The 26,028-nt window shown below is 43.2% G+C and overlaps 1 protein-coding gene and 1 long non-coding RNA gene across 2 annotated transcripts; one reads left to right on the top strand and one right to left on the bottom strand.

The window, feature by feature from the left end:
- Positions 1–239: 239 nt before the first annotated feature.
- On the bottom strand, positions 240–17,168 carry LOC125697827 (uncharacterized). Its single transcript, XR_007378949.1, has 6 exons — positions 17,013–17,168; positions 14,192–14,268; positions 11,255–11,451; positions 1,408–10,370; positions 878–952; positions 240–324 (listed from the first exon to the last, which is right to left on the bottom strand). It is a non-coding gene; the product is annotated as an uncharacterized LOC125697827 (long non-coding RNA).
- Positions 17,169–18,096: 928 nt separating this feature from the next.
- Positions 18,097–25,380, top strand: LOC125697826 (ovocalyxin-32-like). Its single transcript, XM_048955461.1, has 6 exons — positions 18,097–18,403; positions 22,114–22,176; positions 23,039–23,210; positions 23,875–24,011; positions 24,690–24,752; positions 24,846–25,380. Exons 1-6 carry the CDS (start codon positions 18,167–18,169, stop codon positions 25,002–25,004), a joined length of 831 nt encoding a protein of 276 aa, XP_048811418.1. The 5' UTR covers positions 18,097–18,166; the 3' UTR covers positions 25,005–25,380.
- Positions 25,381–26,028: the final 648 nt, after the last annotated feature.

The raw sequence follows: 26,028 nt of genomic DNA, 5'->3' as shown, positions 1-26,028 counted from the left end.
TCATCAAAAAGATATTATTTTCCCCGTTACTGTTTTTAAATGTTGCTTCAGAAGGCACATTAAATAGAGGGAAGTAGTCGTTAAAGCTGAAAGAGAAGCAACCTTCACACACACAGAGGTGCCATTGTAATGCTTTGTCATTGCCTTGAGTCAAAATATTTTGATTCTACTGTTTAAACTATAAAACTGTCACATCAACATCAAATCAATTCCACGTGTATCTCATGGGCTGTGACATGATACCAGCACTCTGACTGCAGGATCCAACAGAAAATGTCTCCTGTAACTATTGATCAATTGTATCGCCAAGGATATCTACAAGATCTAGAAAAACAGATTTTAGATTTTATCTCCTAAAGTTCAAAAGGGATCTCCAGCCCATAACCAAAATAACAGGCAAAAACTCGTGCCAAGTAAACATACTAAACTGCAATTGGTGATTTAGGGTGACATTATTACTGCCGAGCTATGTACAACAATGTGAAGAGTGGAAGTGAAGAGCTCTCAGAGGCTGAGGTTATCCTGTACACAGCCTTTGTTTGTTTGACCTCAATTAATCAAACATTAAGCATACAAAATTCCTGTAATCTTCAGATGTGACTGTGGGTCAGAATTTCTTCCCTGATACGTCGTTGCAGTTTTTCTTGCTAAAGAGCAGAAAATACACAGTGTTCTTAAGACCTTCTGACAACTGTGGCAGATTGTTTCAGCCAAGTACTATGACAAAGTATTCCAGGAAAAGAGAGTGCTCAGGGAAGAACAACATCCTCACTTTCTGCTAACTGAGCAGTAGGGCCTTAACACTGCTTTCCCATATTCTTGCCCCATTTAAGCTTATGCAAATCTTTATAGCATCATAGTCTTAAGTTTTCCTTACCATAAGAATTGTGATGTGTCACTGTTCAGTCAATATGTAACAGCAACGTTACAGGACTGAGTATCCTTCCTTTTCCTGTTAAAACAGTGAGACAGAAGGTTAGTTCAGAGCAGATGTTAGCTCACATCACACTCCAAAGACTGAATTTTTTTTTCAGTAATCTCTAGTTTTGTTATTTATACAAAGGCATCCTGGATTTACTTTTTTTTTTTTTCCCCAAGTTTAAATAATTACCCAAATTAGCTGTGTTATGCTGAAAACTTGAAGTTCAACATTTCTTGCTGTATCATGCTTTTTCTTGTCCTCTGTTCCACCTGCTTTTGGATACAGGGGCTTTATCTGAATACAATTATTCCACAATTTCATAAGTGTTAAAGTCCCACTCTGCCAATGAAGCCTATGTCATCTTTCCTTTATGACACCAATATTGCCTCTCATGTTCTGTCACTATCATAAAAACATGCAAAGATGGAATGATGAAAATAAACTGCTTTAAAAGCTACCTAAATCATTTAAAATTTATTACTTACTTCATTATTCTTAAGCAGGTTCCACCAAGTATAATTGATTCAATATCAAATTAGTAAGTGTAATGGTAGGAGAATTCTTCCCATGGTGCACAGCCATGGCAGGTTCCAGTACAACAGTGGATATCTGTGCTTTCATTCATCCTTGAGGGAAATTGAACAGACCTGAAACACAAGCAATTGTATGGCATTTATTCTCAAATATGTCAGATGGTTTTTCACGCTATTTTCATTCCCGAGTGCTTATTTTCATATCAAACAAGATGCATTTGTACTCTATCTTGCTTGGTAAAACATAGGATTCTTTACAGTAAAGTAAAAATTACTGTATCTGGAATATTTAACAGGAGAAGGCGAGTATTTTTCTGTTTGCTGCTACATAATATTACCATGCCACCCCTTTATTCCCATTCAGACTTCACCTTGGATGTGACCTTGCTGAGGCTGAAGTGCAGTGTGGCTGTAACGTGCAGCGTGAGCTCAGCCCAAGACGATTCTTAAATGCACTGCTGGTGAGAGTTTATGCCACAAATAAATGCAGTAGATTACTCTTAAACTCATACTTTAGAATGTTTATTACAGATGCAATTTCTGTCTTAACATAAATCAAAGTGCTTAAAGTGCCATATGATACCAAATGTTTAGTTTAACAGCATAAAATAGAGCAAAAACTGTATACAGTACTTTATAGATGCTATAAAATTCTTGTACTTGTGGCCTCACCTCTTTGCATTGCTCAGATCAATCAAGTTTGCTGAACGCTCTGGATAGTAAATACTCACGTGAACCAACGATTAGCTTTCAGAGTTTGGTTCTTCTAAGCTATTACTGTCTTCAGTAAAAATACTGACCAAATTACAAAGCGGGGACTGTATTCACCATGACTGAATTCACTTCACCATCGTTAGACTATTAGGCATGCTCTGGAAAAAGTTCTTCTGCTTTGCCCCAAGCTTGTGTTAGCAACCTGTTATAAAAGATCTGTCACACACAGGCATATAAACACTTTAAAATCACTCTGTGCATTAAGGAATGTGTTATTACAAAGCTCCCTGTGTCCTGTGCTCTTCCTGCCTCACTCAGAAATTGTTGGACCCATGTACCATCTCCTTAAGTCATGTCTAATTTCTGTAAACTCTTTTACATCAGAGAAAGCTGAAAAAAGGCTGAGGAAGCATTTCTGAACCACAAGTCTATGGGAGACCAAAGATTTTGGCCTGAGAAACTTCCCAGAGTTCAACAAAACGACTCTGCCAAAGCAAACACCTCCTCCCTGTCAGCTGAGTCAGACCACAGAACCGCATGTTGCGCCTTTATTGCTCTTCTTTCTGAGTAAAAACATCAAGGAACACTGCTCTCCATATTTCCCCAAATTACTTTAAGGCTCTAGATATCTCCTATGGGAAGTGGATATCGAGCCGTATCTCCAACAGCAAAATCTACTCAGGTAATATGTAAGAAAAATGCCTGCAGTGAGTGTGTAAGAACATGTAACTCACGATGTGCTGCTTCCTTCAGCACTTTCCATCAGCTTTTTTTAGCATTACTGTCTGGATTCTTTGACCTGGGAAGAACTCAAGATACAAAACAAAACAAAGAAGCTGTTGTATTAGAGACTGGTCGACAGCTTAGAGCCTGCAGACGGGCAGAATAACCGTGCACCAGGGCTGTCACCAAGGCCCGACCATTCGCTCTTTGGAAACACAGACAGGATGGGAGAAAGCAACTGCTTCCTGCTGACTCCATCGCAGGCCTTGCAGGCTGCCTCTCATAGCCCCATAAAAGTGTAATGCACACAGTTCACCCGCAGATATTCTGAAGCTGATGTCTGTTATTACCACCACCCAGCAATTTGCCTAGCAGGCTGTGACACGCACAGAGCCACCAGCAAGAACCTCTTCTTTCTAACTGCAGCGTCAATCCTCGTGGTTACCACACTGAGGTCTTTACTTTTCTCCCTTGTTAACTTATATTCCAAATGCAGACCTCCTTTCAAACTCCTTTCCCTTCCCCCATCAAGGAGGGGGTATTTTATGAGTTTATGCACACCCAGCAGTTCCTCTTCAGGCACTTCCTCTGCCCTGAAGTAATTGAACTTTACTGGAGATTTTCCAAGACAAGGGTAACATGTTTGGGGTTTTTTCCTTCTCTCCTTAGACTGCAGCCCAGAGCTGAGCAGAACTTCCCAAGCAAACAGCTTTGCTCCACAGCACCATTGTTTCCTGAGCTTTGGGATTCACTCCCTTACTGAATGTCTGACCCTGGGACTTGTTTGGAACTCCTCTTCCACTGTGCAGCCTCCTACCTGGGATCTGTTCACCTACATACAGTGCTCTGCAGAGAAAGGGCTCTTTCCTGATAACACCCCAATAAGTATTGCCCCACTTCACACACTCCTATCCAGCAATTGTTATTCTAGAAGACACGCTGCTATCAATTCTTCACTTTCCTGACTGGTGGTCACTTCCCTTTTGTTCCAGAGCTCCAGTGTTTCCATGACTTCTTATTCCAACTGCAACACTTCTGGCAGGTGGCACAGCATCATTTGGTATTTTATCCACTCCAGGTGTTCCCAAAATTCAGTGTGTGTGCACAGACTGTTCACAGAGCCCAGCAAAGACAAGTGTGATGTGGTTACATTCAGTAGTTTAGTAAAGAAAGGAATATTCTATACCTGTAGCTGACAGCATGTGTTAAGTATTCATACTGGATTGAGGCCTTTCCAAAATAAAACCAGTAACATTCCAATAATTTTGAGTCCTTTCCACATACTCAGTTTTACCCCTGAAAGCACAAAACTTTGCTCTGTCTCATGATCCCAGGAAAGAGGCATTGTGAGAAACGTTGCAAGAAGCGAGTAGGACATTCAGCAAAAAAAGAGAAAAAAAGCAAAAAAAGCACACCTAATTGGCAGAGTTGCAAACCAGCAATTTATCTGTCTGAATACCTTGGAGAGGGAAGGAAAAAAATTCAGAAGCCAACAGTCAAGAATAAAATGAGGACCAGGCATTCTGCCGAAGCATTTGTTTAAGCGAGCGGCTGGAGGGGGGGCTGTAAAACACAGTTTTCTGCTTTACTTCCTTCAAAAAGTGAATGAAAAATTATTCTGTGCAGCAAGAAAACAACTTGTACTATAGTGCAGAAAATATATTGTTTCCTTTAAAAGCATCTTACTCAACACTTGATTTCACATTTTCATTCCACAGAAATTACAATGCTGTGCATTTTTATATCTCTGAGTTCACCAGCTCACGGTTTCGAAGTATGAACAACTTCATAAATATTGCTCACAGCATTAGGAAAAAACCAGGCAGATTCATATTCTTCCACATAAGTACAGGTAGTATGGGTGACTAACTGAAATATCACAATCACACTTCCTGGCACTACGGAAACGACAGCACTGCTGTGCACAGAAGTAACTGATACTGAGTAAATGTATGTTAAAGTTGACATCATCCCAAAGCATCAATGGCCAAAGGCCAAAGTTTCAATGAAGAGTCATTGTGGCTTTGTTAGCTTTGAAAAATTTGATCTTAAGAGCTTTTGGTTCTCGTGACACCTACAGGATTTCCCGTCCTTCAAACTGTGTTGTGATGCCAGTGCATGCCCCCAGCCAGCTGTCCTTCCCTGGCTCACAGAGGTAAGGGAAGTCATGCTGCACCTGTCACCCGTTTGCTAACTGATGTGACCTACCTGCAGCAAAGCACATCTCTTCCATCTACAAAATGGGCTCTGGATGGTTCCTTTGGAAGGAGGAACTGAGTAAAATCTTCTTTGAAAATGGCTTTGCTTGAGCACAAGCACACAGGTGAAACAAAAGTTCTGAATGCTTCTCGCTGGAAGTTATGCTTTGTTTGTACAACCTCACATTTTTGTCTTCATAGATGAACATCCGTTTAGGCAAAGCCTGAATCATGGCATCCTCTCAGCACCTCACAGCAGGGCAGCACAGTGACACAAGAAGGCTGCAGCCTCACCTCACACTGCTGCATCATGAGATTCCCAGCAACGTTAACCTTTACCATAACTGGGCACACTTACCATGTTTTCACTTGAATGAGTAAGACAGATCACACCGTCCTGTGCTGGCTTTGGGCCTTTTCTGTGGACTTCATACATCCTCCAAAGCTATAACGAATCATTTGCTTTATCTTTATCTTTCTTTAACAGAACCAAAGTGTCTGAAGAGAAAGAACTCAGGGAAGAGCTCACACCACCCAGCACCTGCACCTCTTTGTCTCTAGAACCATCCCAGTGGTTCCCATCAGCCCAGCCTGGTGATGCCTCCAAGCTGCTGGAGTACTTCCCTCTCAGGTGCTCCATATATGAATGACTGCATGCTCCAGCTTCACCTTCCTTTCGTTCTCTGCTTGTGCATTCCACACCCTGCACAGAGGCTGGGTGAAATCAAGCTCACTTAAGAGGCTCCCTAGAATATCCACTGCTTCCTTCAGTGTTTTGTTTTCCCCACCTGTTCCTCTGTCTCTACTTCTTATATTCCTCCCGTCTTCAGCACAAGAGCCTCACAGTTTGATAACATTATCTTGTTAATTCATCCAATTGAAGCTTCAGGAATGCTTAAATAACTTTGGAGTTATTAAACAGATTCACAGAATTCTAAATACTCTTTCAGACACAGAGGAAATAAAGTTCTTCCCAGAAGAGAAACTTCTTGGAGTAATTCTATTGCAGCAAAACATGGGAAGGTTTTTTTAATGCTGAGTCCCACCACAAAAGGCTGGTAATGATAATGGGACATCCTGCAGCACTTAGTGAGAGCTTGTCTCAGGAATAGCAGTTTTGAACCAAATCCTGCTCACACAACATTATGAGAAACACGCTTTTACTATGATTGAGTCAAAAACCAAGGTTCTGCATCTGCACCATTAAGCAAAGCCATGGTCAAGAAGAAACTGAAAGGAAAAAATATGAAGTTTTCTTCTTTTCTCTTATCTGGAAAGCCATAGCAATTTAATTTTTGTCCTGGAAAACTTGAGAAGTCAGTTCATGTGACATATCTACAATGCAATCCACAACCACCAAGCATTCAAATAAAATGCCACAATGCAGTGAACAGCCGTGACGCTTCTTTCAAATATCTGCCATCTAACAGCAGATGCCAAGTATACTGCTTTGTAAAATAATAGGGAACATAAAATGGAAAGAGAAAACTGAACTCAGGAAAAGGAACAGATAAAAATCCTGCTTTTGAGAATGAAGCCACGTAATAACATCCCACCCTGGCCCCCGTACAGGATCGGGAGAGGTTGCTTCCCTTGGCAAACTGAGAAATCACACTTCTTCCAGCTTCTAGTTACACTCTAAACAATGAGTGCTTTGGGGCAGACTTTGTTTTTGAGAGCTCAGATCAACTATCCTGACACTCGATTTACATACAACCTGCTGGTGAACAAGAACTGACCCTTAATGCATTTGGGGAACGTGTCCCTCGGAGTCCTTCCACGCATTGTTAATAACTGCAATTTTGGATGACTTTTCTCCACTGCATGAGAGTGTTTACATCACCAAAAAAGAGAAGAAACAAACAATTAGTGGTTTTATAAGTCTTACCGTGATTTTTCTAGGAAATAAGAAAGCAAATAGATTCATCAGAGGTGAGTGGGGCCAAACAGACGCTCTCACATCCAACCCTTGCTCTGCTATGTGACGTGGAGGAGAGCTGCGATCAGCAAACCCAAAGCATTCATGTTTCCTTCTCCCCCTCTTGCAGCCAAGCTGCAGGCAGACACAAGGCTCGTCTCATCCTGGAGCCAGGACCGTATTTTTTCTCTTTAAAGAAGGAAGGAACATTTGCAATGACATTTTCTTCTGTGCCATTAAATTTCATAAAAGGTGGCACTGTCCCTGGCCACCCCTTGGCTGAAGGTGTAACTCAGTCACCAAAGGTGCCTTGATGTGACTCAGAGTGGAGGTATTTTCCCCCTAGAATCTACACTTGCAAGTTCTCCCCTTAAAGGCAGCCTGTTACTATGCCTTGCTCCACTCCTCTCAGAGAGCAGCAATCAGATTGTTTGCAGTGCATTAGCATACTCGAATAGATCTGTCATGGTTATTAAAAATATTACAGAGGCCAAATATTTTGACTGAAAAAGCAAAAAAGACATTGCCAGCATCCCGAGTTCCCTATCTGCTGTAAGCTTTGTGATGAACTGGCACAAAATAAAATTACATTGGTGGTCATTACCACTAGCAGGCTGGCACTTTGGTAATTCCACAGCAAGGAAGGGTGAGGAGGAGGCTCACCAGCCCAGAGCCATGGCTTTGAACATCCCTGGGTAAGTGAAGGGACAGAAGGCAGATCCACAGGCAGCAGTGATGCTTTAAGCAAGACATGCATGGAAAAGCTCTTGGGTACAGTATGGACATTGAGAACTGAGCATTAGTTGTGTGGTTTTGTAAATCACTTTGTCCCACAGAAAAAAAAAAGCAAAGCCAGGAATCTAAAACTGCTGATAATAATCTAGAGTTTGCAGAAGAGGTTTTGAGCATACAGTGGAGCAGAAAACACAAACTCCAGGTTTCTGCTTCCACACTTTGCAGACTTTGCTTTTCTGTGAGTGTAACAGCAGAAGAAAACCCCTCAATACAAGCTTGCTCTCAAGTGACTCTTTGTGTAGATCTGCCAAAAACGACCATCCTGCCTCTATCCCCAACTCTCTCAGCATCATTTCTGGTTCTGCTCAATGTCCTCCCAGACCTGGTGCCCTTTTTACTGCATTTTCTCTGCCCAATAGGCAGACCAAAGTTTCTTACAAGTTTACTGTGTCAAAACCTGAAAGAGCAGTGCTCTGCTCAGCGCATTGCCGGCCTTTATTCCCTGGGAATCTTTCTCACAGATGGCTGCACATCCACTGCCCTCCTCACAGAAGTCACAGCACTGTGGAGCTGAAGCCTTAGGATTTTCAGGCAGATAACACTGCCAAGGTTACACCCAGGAGATAACAACTCAGTCTCCAGCAGCAGAGCGCAGCCCAGCAACCTGCCCCAAACACCACTTTTGCCTTCAGGAAACGGGACTGAAACAAGCTTTCACAGCTCCCACGGGACTGGGAAGAACTGGAGGATGAATGAATCACTGCTCACAATCCCAGTCTTCAAGGCAGTCGACAGTGAAATCAACGGGGCCATAAATCATAGAATCATTAAGGTTGGAAAAGATCTTGGGGACCACCGAGCCCAAGCATCACCACCTGGCTCCTCGTGCCGAAGCCTGCAGCATGTTTCAGCCTCCACAACGCTGCCTGGACCTTGGTGCATGCAGCAACGTGGTGGGAGGGCAGAGACTGGATCCAGCAGCAAACAGGCCTGCTGACACAGATGGTTTGTTGAAAACGTTGGTGCTGTTGCAATGCTTTCTTCATTTGTGTGTGCAATCAGCAAATACAGATTTAGCAACCAGGCATTGTTAAACTACGATACGCTCTTCCTTCAAGATTTGTTTTGTATACTCACAATTAATAATCTGCCCTGGCACTCCTGCAGTTTCTCGGAGTTAGCACTCAATATTGGCTGCAAAGTGACAATTTGCTGTTGACACTGTTGCCTTAGGCTAAGCCACAGAGCCTGACAAACACTGCTCACATCTCTAGTAACAAAACTGAACCAAGTACTCACAATTTTAGCACAGCAACTAGGAAAAAGGGCTAAATGAGGAAATACTATTCTTCAAATCAAAGCTGAGACATCTGAGAAAGGGGATGATTTCAAGAGGGGGCACTGTGCATAGCCATACTCAGCACGTTCCCAAAACTGAGGCTGCGAAACTGTTTTAAAGCTTTAAGTGTGCCTTAAATTACCAGCTTATTTTCTGGGACACAAAGGGTTCATTTAGTGGTTTCCTGGAGTTTTCTTTAGTTGTTTCCTTTAGCTTTAGGTCCTGCCGGCTTCAGGGCTGCAGCCATGCCCTCCTATACACCAAGTTATGAATGTGTATTTGATGCATTTAATACTCAATTACTGCAGGCCCTGACCCTGCAGAAGGCAGCTGAGCTGGTATTCCTAACGAGCACATGGGTGAAATATAAATCACTCAGCTGTAAGATCAGACACTAAATCACAAGCCTCAAGTTTTATAATGTTTACCCTGACAAAACTATGGCTTTTCCTGTGATAAACAAACTGCTTTGTTTTCAGGAGGTCAATCGGTCAGCGATGGGCTACCTGACCTCCCTAGGTCTGCTCATCCCCATGTTTGTGATCCTTGGTTCCTGTGATCTTCGACCACCTCCTATTTTGCTCCTAGAAGAGCAAATTTCTGTGCTGTCCTCTGGCTCGTTTCAAATTTTCTTTAATTTCAATGATTTAACTTACATGGACTGATCTAATTGGGTCTTCTTTGGATCTGTTTTCATAAGGGAAATATTACTGTTGAAGACTCCTCCAATGTAGGGAGCTTAATTACTGCAGTTAATTGCCTCATTCCTAAAAAGCAAGTTTTCAAGCCAAGGTCAAATTTCCTCTGCTCCTTCTAAAGTGCTGCCTGCACTACAAATACCCAAAGTTGCATACTAGGATCCAGGAGGCTAGAAAAAAAACAATCATTAAAAAGAAATGCTTAAATCACAGCAGCTGCAAAATCTCAACATAAGCTAGCCTATTCCAATAGGTTTTGGTTCTTTTACAACTACAATGTTGTGTACAGAAAAATATTTGTCTTCACCAGGAGTTAGTTAAGTGTGTCTGCTTTGCAAGACTATTTCCTCCTACCTTTGTATGCGCTGCGTTTCCCTGCCCTGTTATTCCTAACTCCTCAGTTACAGTCGGCCACGTGCAGATCTGAGCATTCACTGTTCTGCTACAATCAGGTGTGCTGAGCGGTGCTGGTGTCTCAATGAGGCGCTTTCACAACTGAGACTTCTTCAAACAAGGTCACACTTCATGGATTCCATGTTACAAAATCACAGAATGACATGGGGCTCCATCTAGAAGGCTGCATGAAAGCCCTGCATGAGTTACACAAGGCAAAATCTGCAGCCTTCTGCGCTGACAAATGTTCAGAACATAAAGCAGGGATTACACTTATGCCCATGGGGAACTGCAGTTAAAACGTACCATCCTCCCTGCTTTTGCTGTCTCCAGTGATGTATTACTAGGCAAAACTAAATTGCTCTCACAAGTGCTTTATAAAACCCTTTACATTTTCCTCTGTCCATTAACGCGTTTTGCTTTGCCTGCGTTTTATCTGCACAGATTTGCAATTGCAACGTGCACAGGGCTGAGTGCTGACTGCCCAAAGCACCCAGCTGCTGTGGGACTGCTCCATTTTTCTTCATCTCTGTCTGCAGTTTGTGCATTATGGCAAAGTTATAACAGTTAAAAACACATTTGACATTCCAAAGACAGCCTGCAGAATCACGCACAGCAGAATGTACCAAAACAAGAGCAACAAAGGAACTGGCATTCAGCAGTTCCATTTAAATCAAGGCTGTGCCACATCAAATCACTTTGGGAGATACCTTAACAGTCAGGATAAAAGCCAAGTTATTAAAATTAAAGTTGACTTATTATTGTATAGAAGCCAAAAGCACACAAACTGCTTGAAACCTGATCTTCCATTTCCCAAAAACACGAAGAGGAAAAATGCAGGAAGCATACATACTATCAGCAATGGTTCCCTTCTACGTGAGCGTTATCCATCAAGCATTCTTTAGAAATTCAGCTGGAAGATATTACTGAGACAAATCTCCTATTTAAGACAGCCCATGTTTATTAAACAGTAACTTACGTATGCACTAAAAGAACGCCCTGCTGTGCTGAGGTATCCTTGTACCCTTAAGCTGACATCACTAAAGTATATACACTAGTATATAGTAGTGCTAAAAATTACCTTACTGAAGGGGCTCACAGAAGAGTCCAGGTGTGCAGGGACAGAGACGAGCCCCAGGTTTTGCTGGAGGAAGGAAAAGGACTCAGTGGAAATAGGAGGTCCTCAGTTCCTCCCAATGTTGTGCTTTCAATGCACCCAGTGTTGGCTCTCACGCTGCTGTTTTTCACGTTCACTTTTGGAAGCAATGTCAGTTGGGGCTGTTCAAGAAAAGTCAGAACAAGATTTCAATATGAGCTTGAGCCATCGCATGGAAAACTGCAATAATAGTCGCATCTTATAAGTGAGAAACTAAAAGTTCTCCCTTGCTTTTGTTTACTGGATAATTTTCTTTAAATGGTTCAGGAGATCTGTTTGGACACAGCCAAGCGTGGCATACACTCAGTTAAAAACTGTTGGCATGGGCAGATGGGATCAGGGATTCTGGCAGGAAATCTTAATCACAGTATGTACACCAGTGCTTCAGGGACACCTTACACCTCCATCAATACACACAGCTTGACGTCATACGCATGTAACAAGCTGTTCTGCTCACAAATGTGTTACATGTCTGATGCCCAGACCTGCTCTCACCTAACAGACTTGCTGCTGATTTCTAGTGGCATTGGGCTGCTAAAATTCTCCGAGATGTTGATACAAACACTTCGGCACATTATCAGAACCCCTAACACAAGTTACATCAAAAAAAAACAATAAATACCACCACTGTGAATTGCACCTCCTCCTGGGAATGCCAACAAAAGCCTCCTGAGTGTACTTTTGACAGTGGAACCCCAAACCCACATCTCATGTTTAGCACTGATCCAGGACGGACACCGACAAAAGCAACCACCCCTACCAAAGGAGGGTTTGTTATGCATTGCATACAACCCGATGAGAACGTGCCTCTTCCCAGGCTTTCATTGCTAATGTGTAAGTGTCAGCAGGAAAACCAGAGGCCTTCCAACAGAAAATGTCAAATTTGCATCTGAGATATAAAATATTAATTTGGTTTCTGCCAGAAATTGCATTTTCTTTAAGTCTTGGGAGGGTATCAAACCCAAATCCCTGACATTTCATTTTGATTTAGTGAAACAGCAGAATAATTTCCCAGATCACGTTATATTCCCATTGGAAGGAGCACAGCTCATGAAGAGATGCTTTTAGTCAGAGGTAACAAGCACAGTGCTTGGAAGGCTGTCGTTCATCAGATGAAAATGACGTGTTCTACAAATCGCTGCAGAGAACTGCAGTGTCTGCTCAGTGCCATCATGTCTCAGGTCCAGGTATGCAAAGGAAGAGCACAACGTGCTTCACAATCACTTTGCATGTATGTAAGATGACAGAACCACTGCAGCTCTGAGGTTTGTCCTGCAGCTGGGCATACATCTCTCCTGATCCATACCAGCGTGCCAATCGTTACCAGGAACACCAATTCGATATCTCAGTCCTCATCAAGAAAGTATCAGGAAAATTAAAAGGGCTTGACCTCAAAATCTGCTGATGTGTAAATACAGAATTCTGAAACAGTCTGATAAAACATACTGGACACCTGAATGTACCAGCCCATAGCAACGGGGACATTCACCTCGTGGCCTCTCCAGCTGGAATGAACATCTCCGAAAATTACAGGATAGTGCTCCTCTACAGCTCTCACACACGCTGTGTGTAAGATTTTCATTGATCCTTAAGCAGTTGAAAGTCTTTTATTTGGTCTTATTATGGGATCAAAGCTGCAGCTGAGATCACAGCTTTCAATTGTTGCTTGGATTTTTCTTAGTATAACTGGTGTTTCAGTGACTGCAAGGCTCATGAGAAGTATCACACTGACCACTCTCAAGTCTGTGCTCTGTAAGCAATGTTGTTTCTCTGTATTTTCTTTAATCCTGAAACCTAAGTGCTGTTAGGTCCCTAAACCCACCATCATGCTTCTGATTAAACCCAACTGCATGACGTGCAGAAATAAACACAACAGTTCTTACATGGATACGCAAGGAAACACGCATTTCAAAACAGAATGAGTAATCCAAAAAAAAGATCACTTTCTCAGAAGTTCTGGGAACATACAGTGATGCAGGAGAGAACAAAGAAGGAATTATTTCTGATCAGAACAAAGAAAATGAGATTATCACTAGATGAAGCAATGACAAGAAAACCACCAGAAAGAATAAGCCACGCAGTACACCAAGGAGGCAACATACCTGAGTTGCTCAAAGAACTAGAGACAAGTGCTCCAATGTTTGTATTCTACAATTCTCTAATGCTCAGAGTAAAAATGTCTTACAGTTTATTTTTTTAAGTGGCATAAATAGGCTGTGATAATCAGGTATGTGCCTCCACATGAAAAAAAATAAATCACAGTATTGTGAGATGACCTCAGTAAGTGCTGATAAGTCACCTGCCCTTATTGCCACTGAGGTGGTCACTCCCCTCAAGACTGAGTCACCTGGTGTTACAGGAAATGCAGCGGGAAGAGTGACAGCAGGAAAGGGCACATTGTCACCATTTTGTAGGCAAGAGCTGAAAATTGGGTGATATGTTTAATAACATAAGTATGGAATACTTAATTTAGGGAATATTTAATCTGTGCACTCTGTCTTTGGTCTGGGAGATATCATGAATCCTAGGAAAGGAGAAAAAAAAAAAAAAAGCAGAAATGGGATATTCTTTTTGTCTGCCCAGATCTGTCTGTTCTGGATCATCACAGAATGGCCTGCGTTGCACAGGAGCACAATGCTCATCCAGTTCCAACCCCCTGCTGTGTGCAGGTCGTCAACCAGCAGCCCAGGCTGCCCAGAGCCACATCCAGCCTGGCCTTGAATGCCTGCAGGGATGGGGCATCCACAGCCTCCTTGGGCAGCCTGTTCCAGTGCCTCACCACCATCTGGGTGAAAAGCTTCCTCCTGATATCCAACCTAAACCTCCCCTGTGACTGCTTCTGTCCCCAGCTGTGCTGCTCACCTTGCCTTTCCATCATGCAGATGTTGGACCTTCAGCATCCACTGTGCCTGGTGGGAGTGGAGTCCTGGGAATGCTCCCTGCACAGAGAACAGCGCTCACAAACGTGAGTACAAAAGGGAGGATGCTGTGAGCAAGACAGGAAAAATGTGTTTCCTCACAGCTCCTACCTCTGCTGGACCTTTGCAAACACGTTGCCTTGCAAGGAAGACAGTTTGTGATACAGTGTTACAGAATGCAGAGTAAGAATTCAACCATTCGTCCCCACCTTATTTAAAACACTGAGAATTTGCTCCCTTTTTGTGCAAACATTTACTGCCTTGGTTAAACATTGTGCAACCAAATAATTCAAAAATTATTGTTCTGTTGCAATGCTTATTTAACAGTGACATAAGTTGAATCTCTAAAAATAAAGTGTCACAAATACCAGTGTTTCAAGGTGATTTTTACTGCTGTCAGCTACGAGGCAAACGTTAACCTCAAACAAAATGAAATACTTTGTCGGTGTAGCAAGGGGTCACGACTGAGCATCAATCCAGAGCTGCAGGGGGGAATTCCATCTGAACTGTGCTCTCAAAGCCTTCATTTTAGACCCCACCTTTCAGAGATCCTGGGCACAGTCTGAACATCACTGCTGAGGCAGCGTGGCTCTAAGGACTGCACACAGGAAAGGCACACCAGCCCAACATCCCAGCTCTGCCCAGCCATTCGGAGCTCCTTCCATCACGGCCATCTGTGCTACTAAATACTCAATTATATTCCTATTCAATGTTTAAATAGCTGCCTTAATTTCCATGCATTTTTAAACAGGCCTGAACATGTGCCCAAGATCCATTTAGTTTTCAGAGTTGTGATTAAGCAGTATAGTTCATTGTTCATGCTTGTGCTTGACCACCTAGTGACTATCTCACTGAGCACGTCAGGGATTTGTTTGCTGGGGCCAGTCAGCAAAGGGAGATTTCTCCAAAAGATATCACCACAGAAATCACAGAGTCATTCAGGTTGGAAAAGAGCTCAAAGATCACCAACCCCAACCCACCCTCACCACGGCCACTGAGCCACGTCCCTCAGTGCCACATCTCCATGGTTCTGGAGCACTCCAGAGATGGTGCCCCAGCACTGCCTGTGCCAGACTGGCCTGTGCCAATGCCTTGCAATTCTTTCATGAAGAAATTCCCTACTGTCCCATCTGAACCTCCCCCAGCACAACTTGAGGCCATTACTTCTTGTCCTATTAACACCACGCACATTCCATAATCAAAAGAAAACAACATAAGTAGATTAACAAAATGTTTGGTACAAATTAACAGTCTGCAACGATTTACACTCCCTTGTTGGAACATACGGCCATCTTAAACCTAGCCATCCGTCCACTGTAGGCTTGTTTCCTTTCTCAATTATAGCTTGGGTGACTGAGAAATTCCATGTTCTTCTGTTTCACTATGCTCAGAAAGTTTGTTTCTACACTTAAACATTTGATGGTATCAAAAAGGACTAAAAAAAAAAAAAAAGAGACTACAAGTCCTTCTTTACTGACACAGACACCATAATCCCTTACACTTCAAGAGCTGTCCCTGTACTGCCCCAAACAACTCGTATTTAAGTGATGAATAGTTTTCAAGTTCTTCCCGTTTCTGTCATTTCCTGGCTTCAACAGTTCTGGTCTAAACTAATCCCATAAATCTAATGGGAAACCATGTTAGAGTCCTTGAAGCCAATGAATATTCACTGAGACATAAATTACCTTCGACTGCTTTCTCTCTTCTTGTTTGCTTTTCTTTTAGTTCCCAACAGAACTATTACAGCAATCCTCCCCGTAGTCCAACCAACACTTAAGATACACAGGTTTTTAGAAAGCTTTTCTATTATATGCTCAATCAAAATATAGAAGACATCACTTTGGCTTTAACATTGCCTCTCCTTTTGCAAAACTGCAACACACATCAGACATTCTGAGCGTCTGCAGGAAAACACAGCCTGAGCTGAGGCAAGGCACAAAATCCATTGGGAAAACTCTGCTACCTGGATGTGCAAGAATGGAAACTGTTGCTGGTGATGCTGAATACATATGCTCAACTTTAAAAAAATCTTATCCATAACAAGAAAGTACCAGGCATGGTAGGAAACCTTCAAAACCAAATTCCCCTGAAAAAAGACATCCGTATTTTAAAGTCACAGCTTAACCATTGGCAACGCCAGCCCAGAAATGCACTAACAGATCAACTGTTCAAGGCTTTGTTTATCCAGGGGAAAACAGAACAAAAGAAAACAAAACAAAACAAGAGGCAAATTACAGAGACAATAAGCTTTTGTGATTAATTACTGAGAATAAAATTCAAGCTGTAGTTACTGATGGAGGAAAACGGTACGTCCAATTCATTTAAAATCAAGTTACATAAAAAATAAAGAGCTTGTTTTTAACTCCACCGAGACACTGAAGTTAGAACTGGAAAAGTTGCAAAACAAAATGCATTGAATTTTGTCCAAATTCCGTGTATTACATTACAGTCATCTGCTAGTGATTAGGAGCCAGTGAGGTCTGCTGCAAAATGCTTACAAAGGATATAGAAATAGTCTTAAAATCTGAAACAAATTAGCAATAACTGGCCTCTAAGCATTTGATGAATGAGAAAAGATGGTAAGAAAATGAAAACCTCAGAATGCTTTTGAGATCAGCTGCCCTAAACAACCCTCACTTCAATTTCTAAGAGATCCAAATCAGCTGTGGCATTAGTGTGATGTAAACCACGGCACGATGTTAACACTGGGAAACTTGCCTTGTTGGTTAAAGGAGAGTGAGAAGGGCTATTAACGTGTTACTTACCTCACCATCATCCTCTTTAATCTGGACCAAGTGATCTGGAATGAGAGGTGTAAAGGTGGTAGTGAGATCAACCTGCACCACTTTCTAGATAACTAGGAAATGTCACTTCAAGCTGGATCACTTGCTTCTGTTCTTTCTGTTCAGGTATTACATGCTTCAGAGCTTCACTTTTACCTTCCCTAAAAAGCCTGAAACAAAAAGGCAGAGCAGAACTCGAGGCCTGGCTCTTACAGCCTTAAAGAGTCCCACAAGAACAAGACTTAAACACTACTTCTAAATTTTGTGGAAGCAGTGAATGCCAGCATTTGTCGGGTTTAAGAATGCATCCCCAACCCCAAAACCATTTGAGCTTTTATTTTTCCAAGCAAAATGTTTATAAATTGGAGCCACGTTAGATCAACAGCATATCATAGCAACGTAATCTCTACAGCAATTTAGGAAATTGCCCTGGAAGCTGCCTTTTGTCCCCGCTTTGTGCTACAGGCTTTCTGTCCCCACACTGAACTTCAGTTCCCGTTATTCACATTGCCTTTGTTATGCTCTGCAGAAAGGAAACAAGCTTTTCACTGACAGCAGCACTGACAGAGAGCAGGAAAAGGAGGAGAACGTTCGAGGGCAAAGGGAGCTCAAAGGAAGTGAAGGACAGGGCCAGAGCCTCACAGCTCAGCACCGACACATCAGGGGCTTGCAGGCTGTGCCAGCTTAACAGCCAGAACCCATAAAAGGTATCTTAAGCCCTTAGCTCTTCTTTAAGGCCCTGACCTACCGCAGAACCTCAGTCACCAACACGAAAAGTGCCCGTGTGCTCTGAATGGACGCAGTGTCACTGCAGGTACACCGAGTCACCGCGCTGTGAGACCAGGAGGAAACCCGAACCTACTGTGGGGCAGGTGAGAAGTTCTGCCCCTGGTACAGGGAGAGTCATTTTTCTGCGTAAAGCACCTAACCTTTCGCTCTAAGGCAAACCCAAATGCCGTCATCTCTGGCCCGCAAACCCCTTGCTCCCCCCCGCCGGCAGGTGGGAGGGCTGAGGGAAGGGCAGGACCCGAGCGAGGAGTTCCCCGTAGCGCTTCCCGGGCGGGGAAGGGAGGGCCGTGTCCCCGCTATTAGTACCGTCCCGCCCGGATCCCGCCTCACAGCGCTCCGCCAGCACCATGCCGGGGCTCCGCGCCGCGCTGCCCGCCGCCCTCCTCCTCCTCCTCAGCTCCTTCCCGCCCGCCGCGGCCGAGCAGCCGCCGTGGCCGTGGGCTCCGGGCGTGATGCACGCGCTGAACCCCAGCGACCGCCAGGCCTCCAGGGCGGCGCGGACAGCGCTGCACTACAGCAACTACTACGGGGCGTCCCCCAGGCTGCTGCGGGCTCTGCGGCAGGTGCTGAAGGCTACCGCCAAGGTAGGAGGGGCGACGGGCGGCGGGGCAGGGGAGAGGAGCTGCCCTCAGGGCTGAGGGACGCTGAGCGAAGCGTTTCCCGCCTTCCCCACGCAGCAGCTGCACGGGGCGCCCGGCAGCCCCACACCGCTCCGAAGCGCTGCGGACGCGCTGTTTCTGTCCTCAAGTCTTCCCCAGGGATCCCAGTGGCTTCAGACTGGGATCTCTATGAAAGATCGACGCCGACCGGCACACGTTTCACACATCAGAGAAATAACTTCCTATCAAATTTGACATAGCTACTGCATACCGTTCAGACTTTGCGCACGGCCTCCCGTCACACGGCGAGCAGCGCCTGGAGCCCCAGGGCACAGCTGCACGGCTCACACCGCCCCGCGCGCTCTGTGGATGCAGCTGAGGGTGGCTGTGCTGTACGGGGCATTTCATTCTCCCTCTGGAACTCCGGCAGAAATCGATGACAAAAACGAACATTTGATACTTCTCACAAAGCACGCAGGTGCCCCTTTTGTACTTACTGGGCAGCGTGCACATGTAATATGGTGGAGGATAGGTCTCTATATTGCTGTGCCTGGCCAAGAAGGCTGGTTGCACCCTGGCTTGTATCAACAGTAGTGCAGCTGGCAGCCGGCATCCATCCCTCCATACTCTTCTCCCAAACAACAGTCAGCCTGCCCAGGGAGCATTGGGGTCACCGTCCCTGAAGGTGTTCAGACCCTAAGATGCAGCACTGAGGGATGTGCTCAGTGGCCATGGTGGGGATCTCAGATTCTGGGTCTTTTCCAGCCCTCATGATTCTATGGCACAGCTCCCCGGAGCAGCGCGTGTGATGGAGGCAGTGCAGGCATAACCCCACAGCTAGCGGGAGTTGAGGGGTTGGCGCAGATCTTTCCAACCTGTAACTTAATATCTGCAAGATGGAGTAAGGAAAAGGGATTTTCTCCACCCACCATTGCCCACGTGCCTTTCAAAACAGGAAAGAAGAAATTGGCTCCTGGAGAAATGAAATGCCTCATTATTTCCTCATGGTACTCGATGCTGTGCAGCACTCTGTAACCACTTTCTGCAGGTTATTTCCCCTTTTTCTTTGCATGCTCTGTAAAAACAAGAGGAGAAGCACAGCAGACATGGTCACTTCCTCCTTTCCTGTCCTTCCCTGTAAAAAATGAAAAGAATTTCCTGGAAGGAATGCACTATCTAATGCGAATGTAAGCGTTATGGGTTTTGTGTTTGTTTTTAAGAAGGCAGTTTTCCTATTTATTAGTCCATTGTTGGATCAAGCAAAAATAGAATAGCTTTATCAGGGAATTTAATCATGAGCATTGTATTTAAAAACTGAGATTATCATCCCACTAAACATTTAAATGGTGCCAATAAGAAACAGGACTGGAAAAAGCCTCCAGTACAGTAACTGTTAGATGAGGATTTTCCAAGCTCTGGTAAAATGAGCCTTCAGTGGCTTCTTCTTCCAGCAACCAGTAGTAGGCACATAGCAAACACTGCCTGCAGTTCTCTGTTTTCTCATCAATTTTAGTTTAGCTTTTTAATTAAGTTTAGTTTTTTAATTTCAGTGAGTATCTTCCAGGAAACAGCAGCATGCATCTCATGGGATTGTTGACAGTTGCACTTTAAAATATGTATTTGAGAAGTGCAGCTGAAGAGCCTGGAATTCCAGAGAGAAACTCCCATAGTGCTGAGCAGCTAGGCAGGTGGATCAGCAGGGAAGCACAGAGGTAAAGCTAGTTAATCTCTGGACTGAACTGCAACAGTTTCTAGAACTGGGGTACCAAACGCTATTTTATGGCTGGAGATCTCTCTACACAAGCTCATCTTAACACACAACAGTGCCACGTCAGGACTATGGTACTGATATTAAAATAAGTCAATTAAAAGTTATCTATGAGTTTCTAACAGTCAGGTACTCAAGTCAGAGTGGGAAGGTAAGATCAGTTGCAGGGTAGCTTTATTATCTAGGGCACAGAAAGCAGCCGACTTTGCTGGCTTTTCCCTCCACAGCAGCCAGGGTAAAGCTGCCTGGGCTGGCTGGCAGGGATGTGTGGACTCCACACCTCTCCCTGTGCATACAAATATTTACTTTTCTTCTTGGATGCTATCTTTTGACTACTTTCAGTCAGCCAGTGTTGTTTGATATCAAATATGCCTCAGCTCTTATTCGATTCACCGCGTGTGATGGTTTACAGGAATGCATTGCGGAGTAATAGTGAAAGTAATAGTGGAAATCAAAGCAGTTTCTTCCGTAGGACAAAACCCCTGACGTTGTAACCAGCAGGCAGGCTGCTGTGCTGGCCTACTTGAGGAAGAGGTTCAGCTGGAAAGCCCACCATTACCTTCAGTTACATCAGACAGCCAAGCTTCACCAGCTCCAGCAGTCCAACTGTTTCAGTGTCTCTCATCTGTAGTACTGATGACAAGACAAGGAATAAGCCTAGGTTGCTGTGCTTCATACACCAATACTTCATCAAACGAAGAATGCTAGAGATAGTAGCTCTAATAACAATATCACTTTACAATAATTAGAAACTTAGGCTTAACTGCAGTGATCATGAGCAACTAAAACCTTCTGTCAGTGTCCCCAAATTATTGATTCTTTCATAAACCTGCAGTTCAGAAAGTTAGTTTTTACCAGTTTGCTACAGTAAGAGTAGAATGTAAAGCAGTAACACGTAATAATCTGTCATTTTGACTTAAGACTAAGTAGATCAGAAGGACAACATTTTGGCTAGTGCAGAAAATGGGGGCAGGAGAGAATGGCAGAGAGAAGATTGCAAAGGTCTGAACTCATCCTCTCTGTTCCTTCATTACACTCTTGGTATAATGTGGGCCCAACTCCAGACTTGGCTCTTTGTAAAGATTTCATGAAGGTAAAAATAAGAAGTGACTAAAGCAATCTGTCATCAGCAGTACCTAACTGCAGATGTACCAAAGACAGGAGCTGGGCTCACGGCCTTGCCCTGTCAATGCTGACACAATGCTGTTGATGCTTTATGAAGGTATGGTGGGAACACAAAAGAACACATTTAGATAAGTAAGACACACACAGGTGCTTTGGATTCTAACCTTCAACGCCGTGCAAATGTCCAGATGCCCCTCCTGTTTACCTGAAGTGTACTGTGTTCAGAAAACAGACTACCAAACAGCGCTGCTTCTGAACTGCAGTAATTTGACTTCAGTGTACACTGTATAGCTTGCACTCTCCAGTAAAATGCATTTTCTACACACTGCATCACACACCTCAGAGGAAAACCTTGTTAACACTGTTCTACACCAGTAGTGTGAAAAAAAAACCTAGAGGTTTTCAAGGGAGAATGCCTCTTACCAAAACAACTAATCTATGCAAAACGAACCAGCTTTCAGATACAGAAATAATGCAGCTTATGTGTCAGAAAGCTCATCTAGTAAATCACAGTGCAGCATATAAAAATACATACTTCACTCTTGACTGATTTCATCAAAGAGAGGCTTAGAAATATAACCATCAGCTAAACAACACAAAATGGCATTCTGCAAGCAAATAGTTAATAAAGCTTTCCTTGCTGTTTGCCACTCAGACTGCTCACTAGTCAGAAAATAACGGCTACAATAATGAAGTAGAGAGCATTTGGTACAAAGGCAGCCTTGCCTTCCCCCACAGTGCTAGTGGCGCAGTCCAGAGAGGCACAAGGCTGCACTGCAAGCTGAATCCTCCTCTCTTTCAGATCATTCCAGGAGTTGGTGTGAAGTATTACCTGCAGTTTACTACTGAAGACTACATAAACGGGGTAAGTTTACCATCCAACACATCTTAGAGTGTCTGTTAAACTCTAATACCTTCAAAGCAGTACATTTAAGTGTTTTTGCAAATGGGCCTTTCACAATGTAAGGACCTACTGTAAGGCTTTCACCTGTCCAGCATGGGGCACAGTTTGCTCTTAGTAACACCTGAGTATCTCATCTATCAGCTCTTCTCCTCTGCAAGGGTCCAACTGCAGTTTCCTGCTTTGCTTGCTGTCTTAGTAAGTCACATCAGGCAACAAAGCTTCTGAGTCAGACTTTGCAGTGGTCCAAACTCAGTGTTACACTGTGGTCCTCACCCAGCTGTAGCTCCTGCAGTGTCCACACACCACAATGAGAGCAGACATATAGCTGATTTTTTTTTTAAATACAACCATCTCTCCATTTGTTGTTACAGCTGTCACTAGCAATTTTACCACAAGCGTCTGTTCTTCTATTGCACACTTATAATATTCAAATTACTTCCAGAATTTAATACAAAGCATTAGATTACTTTTCTTTCAAGGCAGAAATATCAGACAATGAAAGTCCCATTATCAGCATTATTGCTTGAGAACTTGCAGACATTTCTAAGATGGCTCGGTACATTTCTGTTACATCTTGATTCAAAAGTTTTGTTAAATCACTTTCACCTTGTGGTTTAAATTTCTCTAACTTTCTGGAGAAAAAAATAATGTTATGTACATCCTTTAAAGGTTTTTCTGATCTTTGTACAGCTTCCTACAAAGCACCCCATGTTCCTTCTCCAAACGCATGCTTCACTTATCTCTACAAAGAGCTTTTTAAGAATGCGTTGCTGGTAAATGAAGCGTTGATTAATGGTCACAGTCTGTAATTCTGCCTTTACAGGAAAATGCTGGGAGCTGCCTTGCTACAGTCTTGTACCTACAGAAGTCTCCGCCTGAAGTCAATATCAAGTGTGCTCACACTCAGGATAAGAAAGAAATCCAAGAAGAGGACAACAGATTTTACCAGTATCTCCAGCATCGAACGAAACCAATAATTGCAAATGATATTCCAGGTACTCCTCCAAACAATCAACTGCACTTCATTTTATATCAAAGTTTGCACACAAGTGAAGGAACGTGCAATTCAAAAAGCACAAACCCAAAGTAGCACCCTAAAGCTATAGGGCTAACTAGCAGAACAACTCACCTCACCACAAATTCTTGGGGAGACAAATCCAACCATGTTTCACAGCACAGTGGCAGTCAATCCAATGTTGTGAACGTGTTCTGGTTTTAAAAAACAGACTGCAGTTTTACAGTCAAGTAAATGCAACATATTCTGAAATAGCAGCAATTGCCTGAAGCCACAAACCTTCCACAGCTGTGGACAGGAATTCACAAGGGATGGGAAACAGAATTCTTCCATCCTGGAAATGGAGCACCCAGATACCTCTTTTCCTCCTGGTTAAGTAATGACCTCCACTATTGTGGATATTGGGTTTCCCACCTCATTGAGGGGAACTGGTGATTAACATCTCTTGGTAATTTCACTTCCATCATGCTGGCATACTTCTTCAGTCACAGTAAATTTAGGATCGATTCATTCTCCTTCCAGTTCACGACTGCAGAAAGAGCCAGCTCCCAGGCATAGTGCCATGCCACGCAGCAATGCTCTGTGGTTTATCCTGTTTCTGATGAACAGCCAGAATTCATCATCTTTATACGACTCTCTTTCAGACAGCCATGGAAATATTGACCATGCCCATCTTCCACTGTGGGGCTTGGCTATTGCTGGTAGCAGTTACATCATGTTGGAGAAGTCAACAGAGAACTTGGGTTACTTCATGGCACAAGTCAAGGCTGTGAAGCAGCGGGTAAGCAAATGGAAATTACACATCTGCCTTACAGGTGACAGCCTATAGAGTGGCAAAGAATAAAACAGCTGCCAACATCTCACACTCTCTGTAATGGCAGTGGTTCGTCCAGAAGTGGATCTGTTGGCTTCTGCAGGTTTAATCAGGAGATTTGAATGTAAGATCCTGCTGTTCCTCAGCCCCATACCATGTGCTCTTTGCCCCCCTACCCAAACTTCAGGGTAGCACCAGTCCAATATGCATTCTGGTGAATGTACCTTACACCTACAGCCTACAGAATAGGAGTTCCCAAACTTTCTCTTACTCATCTGTGCGTTCATTTTTCACTCCCAAGTTACATAGAACAGCGTTTCTCTGAAGGAGAGTTTAATAGACAAGATCACCACATTTATTTGAGGATTAACTGAATGAATTATTACCTGTGTAATCCTAGTTTCATGCCAGGTACAGACATACACTGTAGTTACTGCCTTTGAAGTTTTATGTTGTAAGTGCTCCTGATTCCCCCTCTGTTTGTGTGCAAAAACCTGTCTTACTCCAGCCAGACATCACAGCCATCTTAAGCCCTGTTCATCTCACTTTCTATGCAAGCTAAGTGCATCAAGTAAATCAGGGTAGATTCTAAACTTCAGCAGTGTAACTTGTGTTCTTATTTGTCTTCCTTTGATGCATGACCAGATAAGGAAGGACAGTGCTGTTGAGTTTGAATTCATGATCTTGCTCCACGAAACTCCAACGCAGGTAAGAAAGCATATTCACACAGTACCTACCTCCATCAAGAGAGAAACGGTATAAAGATCATAAAAGACAATTACTGTAAAATCTCTTCTCCAGAAAATAGATCTCTGTCACATGCACCTCATTTGGACACTCGGTCACCCGCTGAGGGTGAAATACATCTGCACTTCAGATAACCATCGGCTCGAAGATGGCTCAGGACAGGACTATGGATCAGCTGCTGGGATGTTCCATGAAAAGGAAGGGAATTTTTAAAAGCGACTGTTAGCTTGATGCACACATTAAATGGGAAACCTCTGTGTAACAGGCCTGAAGTTGTGATCATTTTTCAAATCCAAGCCTCATTACAGTAAATTTGGATCATCAGTTCTTTCATCTGTTTGTTCCAGAATGAACCTCTACAATTTCTCTAAATTAATGCTCTAGGGATCTACCTAAAAACTTTGCTACTATACATACACAGATAAATATACACAAGTTGATTATGTCATCCTTGAGCAAAATTAATATATCAGATAAAAATCTTGAGAAAAGTATTAATCTGTCACTAAGAGATATTTGCTGGTTTTTTTGAGATAGCTACCTGCTGATTTTTAAATAACCTTCAATAAAATAAATACCATTATACAGAGTGGAAGTTGGATTTTCTTTCACGATGCTGCTGTTGGACCCCAACTTTCCATCTTCTCCCGGTACTTGACCTTTAAAAGGCTGTGGATGAGCAGCAAAATCTTTCCCACAAAGCCCTGCAGAAGCCAGTAAGCAGCACCTGCAGTGTCCCAGTCCTGCTGACGTGCTATCAGGGGTCTGTAATCAGCTATGAGGATTCAGGTATTTAATGTGAAGGTTTATCTGGGGTTATTTAGGCTGGGTGATCTGATATCCTCCCAGATTTAGGCATTTTACACAAGTTTATTAGAGTGATGTAATGTTACCGACTGCAGGTTTTTATGTCAGCATATAACAGGCATTACAATAAATTCAGTGAAGCAGTATCTCACGTATATTTTGTGTTGGCAAGACATTTCTCAACAAAAGCACGAAGTCAGAGCTTTCAATGGCAACATTTCTTCAGTTAAAAAAGAAAAAAGGTAATGAAAATATTTTTAGAATTACAGCAAGCACATGCTGTGCACTCTGTGCTCTATTTTAGCAGTGCACTTAACTGCAAGTTTGGTTTCCTTACTCCATTTTTGCCACAGCTCTCCGTATCCAGAAGAGAAGTACTTCCAGATCAGTGTCAGGCAATGCAATCTTAAGGCAGTTAAGCAACTGCACA

This window comes from Lagopus muta, chromosome 9 (genome assembly GCF_023343835.1).
Source record: "Lagopus muta isolate bLagMut1 chromosome 9, bLagMut1 primary, whole genome shotgun sequence".
NCBI lineage: Eukaryota > Metazoa > Chordata > Aves > Galliformes > Phasianidae > Lagopus > Lagopus muta.
This window is presented reverse-complemented; position numbering and strand designations above follow the sequence as displayed.